This window comes from Impatiens glandulifera, chromosome 2 (genome assembly GCF_907164915.1).
Source record: "Impatiens glandulifera chromosome 2, dImpGla2.1, whole genome shotgun sequence".
NCBI classification, from domain to species: domain Eukaryota; kingdom Viridiplantae; phylum Streptophyta; class Magnoliopsida; order Ericales; family Balsaminaceae; genus Impatiens; species Impatiens glandulifera.
This window is the reverse complement of record NC_061863.1, coordinates 10,369,675-10,376,542: the sequence shown is the minus strand read 5'-3', so window position 1 is coordinate 10,376,542 and position 6,868 is coordinate 10,369,675. Positions and strand designations below refer to the sequence as shown.

The 6,868-nt window shown below is 28.8% G+C and overlaps 1 protein-coding gene across 1 annotated transcript; it reads right to left on the bottom strand.

The window, feature by feature from the left end:
• Positions 1-5,066: 5,066 nt before the first annotated feature.
• On the bottom strand, positions 5,067-5,854 carry LOC124924315. Its single transcript, XM_047464372.1, has 4 exons — positions 5,700-5,854; positions 5,528-5,620; positions 5,355-5,456; positions 5,067-5,258 (listed from the first exon to the last, which is right to left on the bottom strand). The coding sequence occupies exons 1-4, from the start codon at positions 5,841-5,843 to the stop codon at positions 5,067-5,069; spliced, it is 531 nt and encodes a 176-aa protein (XP_047320328.1). The 5' UTR covers positions 5,844-5,854.
• Positions 5,855-6,868: the final 1,014 nt, after the last annotated feature.

Here is a 6,868-nt window from a genome sequence, read left to right as displayed (position 1 = left end):
AAAATCATGGGAGTAAAGACCGTTTAACTAGACGGGTGTGTGTGAGACCGTATCTATATATATATAATGATGCTTAATTTTGAAAGTGTTCGGATTGCCGGGTCGAGAGTTGTGGTTATGTTGGATATATATGTAAAAGTAAATAGATATTTGGGTCGGATTCTGGGTTGACCCGCCCATAAACATAAAACAGTTAAAAATAAAATTAAAAATACTATAGGTATGTTTCTAACTCGCAACCTAACAAAAACAAGTATAACTCTTTAACCAACTAGGCTAATAACACATTATATTTTAAAATCAATACCAAATTTGATTAAAACGCGGGACGTTGTAAAAAAAAAAATTCCCGTGTGAATCGCACGAGAATCTTCCTAGTTATTATTATTATTCTTAAATCGAAAAAAAGCTAAAAAGAGACTTAAAATAAATTATCCATCCTATTCCAATCTCGGTTGTATTCGACGGAATTGTTAGTTATGCAAATTACTTCAAAAAGTCTAATTGGTTGATTTTATAAACACTTCCGATTTATTTTTAAAGGATAATCTTTTAGTGATGCAAATCAGAAAAAACTGAGCTGTATTTATCATGTACAATATCATATTTTTACTCTTTTCTAAAACAATTATAACTATTTAAGTTTTAATAAAGAACTTAAACAAATAATATATTTATCAATTGAAGCTTTAAAGAGTTAAATATTTTATTAGGATGTTTTATATGTATCAATATAATGGAAGGAAGAAACAGTGCATTTCTATGCCGCCTCCTCCTCCAATTGATACCAAACTAATTATTAAAACATGAAACAATTCCAAATTGAATTTAATAAAATTTGGTCTAAAATTCAGAAAAGATGAGCTGGAGCTGGAGCTGCATGTGTATACATATACTTGCATAGAATTCTGGGAAGTTGTTCGAGGACATGAGGTGCACCGCCGGGGTAACATTCACGATTGAAAAACTCGATACCAGCACAACACCATGGAAAGACAGGAGTTCCAACGAATAGTCCATAGAAGATTGGCTTCATACATATAGGGAACAGGCTCATTGCGCACACGCAACGAGCTGAAGGGGTGATATCATTTATAAATAACGATTGAGTTTTGGGTGATGGTGGCAAATGGTTACATGATGGAAAGGTGGAAGCTTGTCCGGACTTGAGTGGAAGTGAAGCCTGTGAAGGTGAAACCACAATGAAGGTTATTATTAAAACTAATAAAGTCTTTGAATTCATTGCTACACAAATGTATAAATATTTTGAGTTTGATGAAATTATTGGACTATAGGTGTTCTTTATAGTAGAGGAAGATTAAGGAGCCCTTCGAAAAGAAAGTATAACCTTTATTAATAAATATTATTATAATTTAATGGTTCAAATTTATGACAATTTTAATAAAAATAAAATTATTTTTAAAACATATTCAAAGTTATTTAAAATTTTGACATATTTTTTACTTTTAAGTCTCTAAATATTATTTTTTAATTATTTTTCTTAAAAGTAATTCAATGTCTTACAATACTAAAAAGAAAAACAAAGAAGAAAAATGAATAAATTTAGTGTGTCAAAATGTATTTAAATAAGACTTTAGTAGTGAATCTAAATAATATAGTAATATTTACTTAAAATTGTTATTCATTTATATACTCATTTTGTTTTTCATCTTTGATCAATCTCATCTAAATCTCTTCTTCCTTTTTTTTCTTTTATAATTATTTTAAGTCTTTCCTTGTAAAAAAATATAATTCTAAATATTTACTTATTTTTGGTATTCATATTAATAAAATATACTATATTAAATAAAGAAAACAAAAGCAGATAAAATTAATATTGTATATAGGGCTGATGGGTGAGTCGTTATGATATATCTTAATATTTTTATTCATACCTAATACCTTATGGAAAGTTTTGGTATAGAAAAATTTATACATTTATCTTACTTTAATTTCAGTACCTAATCAGTATTATTTTTTATACCTAAAACATATAATAAATTAAACCAAAAAATCAATTTAATAGAGTTATTATATAAATATTACACAAAATTAAAATTAAAAATATTTACCATAAAATAAAATATATTTTTTTAAATCCAACATGTAGTAGAACATGTAGTAGGATCTAATACAGATAATTTTAACAAACATTTTAATATGTAGTATGTTTTTGTTGTTTAGATGTATGCCAATTTTTATTTTGTGTTGAACTTTTCTTTTAGTTTAATTTTTTAATTTTTGTCTTTTTTTTTTAAATAAAAATTAAGACTATGATTTGTATAACTTGATTTTGAGCTCAGGTTCTTTCCATTTTAGGATGGGTAATGAAATGACACTAAATTATTTTAAAAAAAAATCTATTAATAAATATTATTATTCATTTTTTAAAGATTATGATAATTCTAATTAAAGTATCTTTAAACCATTTTAAAATTATTTAAATTTTCATCACATTTTTTTTAATTAAAGTCTCTATATATCATCTTTCTTAAAAGTAATTTATATTTTTACCGTATGCAAAAAAAAATAAAAGGAAGAAAAATCAATCAATTTAGATTGTCACGTATTTTATTAGCGATTCTTATTCATATAGTCAAAAGTGGATATCTATATATATATATATAATAACGTTTAAATTAAAAAAAAATTCTAAATTAGAGTGTCCTTGCATCACATCACATCATTCAAATTTAATTTTTCACAATTATAATTAGGATTTAATTTAGATAATTTTAATAAACGTTTTAATATTTAGTAGGTTTTCGTTGTTTGAATTGGGCTGCAAATGAGCCGAGCCGAGCTCGAACGAGCTTATAAATTTGAGCTCGAGTTTGACACGACTATATTACCCAAAAGCTCGACTCGAAAGCTTGAACCAAAATTGAATTATATATAATAAATTAATTTTTTTTATATATTTTTTAATATTATATACTTTTATTATATATAATATATTAACGTTTTTTTTTTATCTTTTTCAATATTATATACAATATACTCATTATTACCTTCTTAGTATTTATTTTTATTATATATATTATATTAATATATTTTTTTTTATCTTTTTCATATTATATATAACATATTATTATATATAACATATTAGTTATTATATCATAATATTTATTTTTATTATATATCATATATTAATCTTTATTATATAATATACTTTTATTATATATAATATATTAACATTTTTTTTATCATAAATCGCTAATATTGTTTGTCAACTTTTTTTTATCCTCAACAATTGAAAATCAGTGTTTTTATATTTATTCAACTCTATCTATATAAACATAAGTTTCTCCTAATACATGAAGAAATTATCTAAAAGAAAAAACAATAACTATAAAAGAGAAGTTAAAACAAATTTAATTATTAATAAGATTTTGTGGATTAATGAGATGTGAAGATTGAAGAAAGAAGAAGAAAAAGAAATTGTGAAAACTGAATAAAAAGTATATAAAAACTAAAGAAGAAGAGATAAGAGTGACGAATAAGAATAATAACTAAAGAATAAGAATTAGAATAACTAAAGAAGAAGAAGAAGAAAAACTAAAGAAGAAGAGATAAGAGTTATTGAAGAAAGAAGAATAACTGGAGAAGAAGAGTAACTGATGAAGATGATGAAGAGTAACTGATGAAGAAGATGAAGAGTAACTTGAAGAAGAAGAAGAGTAACTGATGAAGAAGATGGAGAGTAACGGATGAAAAAGAAGAGATGAAGAGTGACGGTAGAATATGATGAATGAACTATATATTATAAATTAGGGTTTTACTTTAGGGATTATGAGCCTTCATATTAAGCTTTAAAGAGAGAGGGAAATAAAAAAAAAATTGTAAAATTTTAATATTAAATAAATAAAAAATATTTAATTATTTTGAGGTTCGATAAAGCTCGACAAGCCATCGAGCAAACTTTATATGAGCTCGAGTTTGACTCGAATAATAAACGAGTCGGCTCGAGCTCGACTCGAACTCGATCAAAGTCAAGCTTAAGTCGAGCTTTGACCGAGCAGTTTGTGAGCGGCTCACGAGCGGCTTGACTCATTTGCAGCCCTAGTTTGGATGTTTGCCGATTTTTATTGTGGGTTGAACTTTTCTTTTCTATTAAAAATAAAAAAATATATCTTGTCTAGCTTGATTTTGAACTCAGGTTCTCTACCCTTTTAAGCTTTGTAAATAAATGAATCTACGTTATTTTTCTTTTAAAAAAATCTATAGAGAATAGTAAAATTTGTTTATAAATATTATTATGTGATTGTTTAAGATTGTGAAAATTCTAATTAAAGTATCCTTAAACCATTTTCAAATTATTTAAATTTTCATCACATTTTTTTACTTGAAGTCTCTAAATATCATTTTTCTTAAAATTTATTCATATTTTTACTATAGGCTAAAAAAGAAAGAAAAATCAATCAATTTAGTTTGTCAAAATACATAAGGTATGTTATTAGCGATTCTTAAATAGTCATATATATAATAACGCTTATGTTTTAAAAGCTCTAGATTAACGGATCTTTACTTAACACTAGTAAAAAAAGACTATTAAAGACGGCGAAAACCGTCGTTAAAATCTTTATTGCCGAGGTTAAAAGTTTTTGATTATTAACCACGGCGTTACGAAAGCCGTGGTTAATAATACTGTATTATTAACCACGGCTTTCGTAACGCCGTGGTTAATAATTTTAAAAAAAATTAAAAAACCACGATTATTTTTTTTTATTTTCACAAAACCTGTTTTAAATATTTTTACGAAAAAGAAGACAATACAAAAAAAACATTCTTAAATAAAATTAAATCCAAATTCAACAAAATACTAAATAGTAATACAAAAATTTGAAATTAAATTGTAATGGGAATTCACAGATTAGGGTTTAGGGAAGGATGGGAAATCATAGACATGAACGCCTCAAAAGCTTCTTTTTGTGCGCGCACCTCCGCCTGGATATCGTTAATCCTTTTCTCTTGTGCCTCATTTTGTGCTTCCTGTGCCTCCTTTTTTGCTTCCTGTTCTGCGCGTATCATATTAATCTCTTTTCGCAGAATCCTGTTCTCCTCCATCAGCGTTTGTTGTGACACACGCGCGTTGACGCTTGAAGAAGAACTTCCCCTTTGATCGGGCTGAAGTGAGTGGGACGTATACCCGATCCCATCCCTGTCACCCTCCCGTGTCCCTGTCGTCCTAAAGCAGACTCAAACACCTCGAGCGACGACAAATTAGGATTCGTGTCTAGCCGTTCACGCATCACAGACTACCATCATTTATAACATTAATGTTAGTAATTTTAAACTTATACATTCAAACTAAAATGTTAGAAATGATAACAACTTACGACGGCCTATTGAACGAGCAGAGAAGGCGTGGGAGTCGGATCATCGGCAGTCGCTCTCCTAGTGTGTGTTTGTAGAAAGAACTCTACTTGACTAGGGGGGTGTCCCATCTCCCTCTCCTATATACAAATAACATACACATATCATATGTTAGATAATATGTAAATTGAATACTTTAACTAAAAATTACCATATCTCGTTCTTTCTGCGAAAATGGTTTGCTGCCGGTATGGTGGGGGTACATCAATTTCTTTCTGTTGTCAGCGTTGGTCTTACTTCTTTTCTACAATTATAAGATATTAGTTGTTAGTTAATAGTCGAAAAAACACATATAATGATATATATACGACTATGTACTACACCTTAAATTCAGACGTGAAGTAGTGATTGTCAAGCAAATAATTCCAATCTTCGCCATAAAATTCTGGAGGAGGGTTTGTTCTGATTTTGTCCTCGTCATCAATATACGGTTCAATGTAAGTCTTCTTGTTTGCATATCTCCACATATCCCATACCTTCTTTACATGTGGCATCGTCTTATCTCTATAGGCTTCAATGGGAATGTCTGTTGAACTCTCGAAAGGATCCTGAAAAATAACAACATATTTTAGGATTTAAAAGTTTTAAATTATAATATAACACATTAAAATTTATAGAACTCACAGAGATAGACTGCCATATATGGTTTAATTGGGATTGGGAGAGTTCAGACCAATTTTTTAAACGATGTGGCACCAACTCGCCTTTCCGCACAACGCTCCCAATATGGCGAGACCAATAGCAGGCGTTATTACATATAGGTCTTCCATCCAAGTCCCTAAACTCCAACCTCATCTTCTCTCCGGTTCCCATTCTTGCAAGAACTGGGTTTTATTCTTCCCTCGTCCCCTACTCGATGAAGTCTCTACTATAAATAACAATAAAACGATATTTGTTAAAATTTATATAATTATTTAAAAATATCGTATAAGTTATTATTAACTACCTGCAGTCTCAGAAACGGGAGATTCTTCCACTGAGGTGCGAGATTCCTCGGGAATGGTGTCATCTGGATCATCCAGTCTCGCAATATCATGAAGCTCTGATCCCATAAATTGCATAGGATCGTCGGACTCTACATTATCTGTACGAGTTTCATCATCTGTACGAGCTCCATCATTTGTACCATCATCATATGTACGAGCTTTGAGGTACTCCAAATGATTCGATAGTCTTTGCATTCTGAGAGCATCTAACTCTTTCGATATTCTCGAATGTTTAGGATCCCGTTTAGGTGGCATGATATCTGAAAAAAAAAGTTAAATTTTTAAATAAATAATCATATTTTAATACACACAAATAAAACCTGTCTAGATATGCGAATAACGAGGATTTATCTTTTTGACAATTTTCCATTCATCTCGAGATGCCATATCCGTAGCATAAAAAACCTGGTGTGCTTGATTTGCCATTACAAACGGATCATGACTTTGAGTTCTCAATATCCTATTCACATTAACACTGACAAACCCATATTTATCTATTTTTATAC

Excerpts from the sequence above, each read along its gene's own strand:
- LOC124924315 (XM_047464372.1), bottom strand. The coding sequence starts at position 5,843 with ATGTGGAGATATGCAAACAAGAAGACTTACATTGAACCGTATATTGAT. Across the intron at positions 5,457-5,527 it reads CGCAGAAAGAACGAGATATG|GAGAGGGAGATGGGACACCC; the intron begins GTAATTTTTAGT and ends ATTTGTATATAG. Across the intron at positions 5,259-5,354 it reads CTCCCACGCCTTCTCTGCTC|TCTGTGATGCGTGAACGGCT; the intron begins GTTCAATAGGCC and ends AAATGATGGTAG.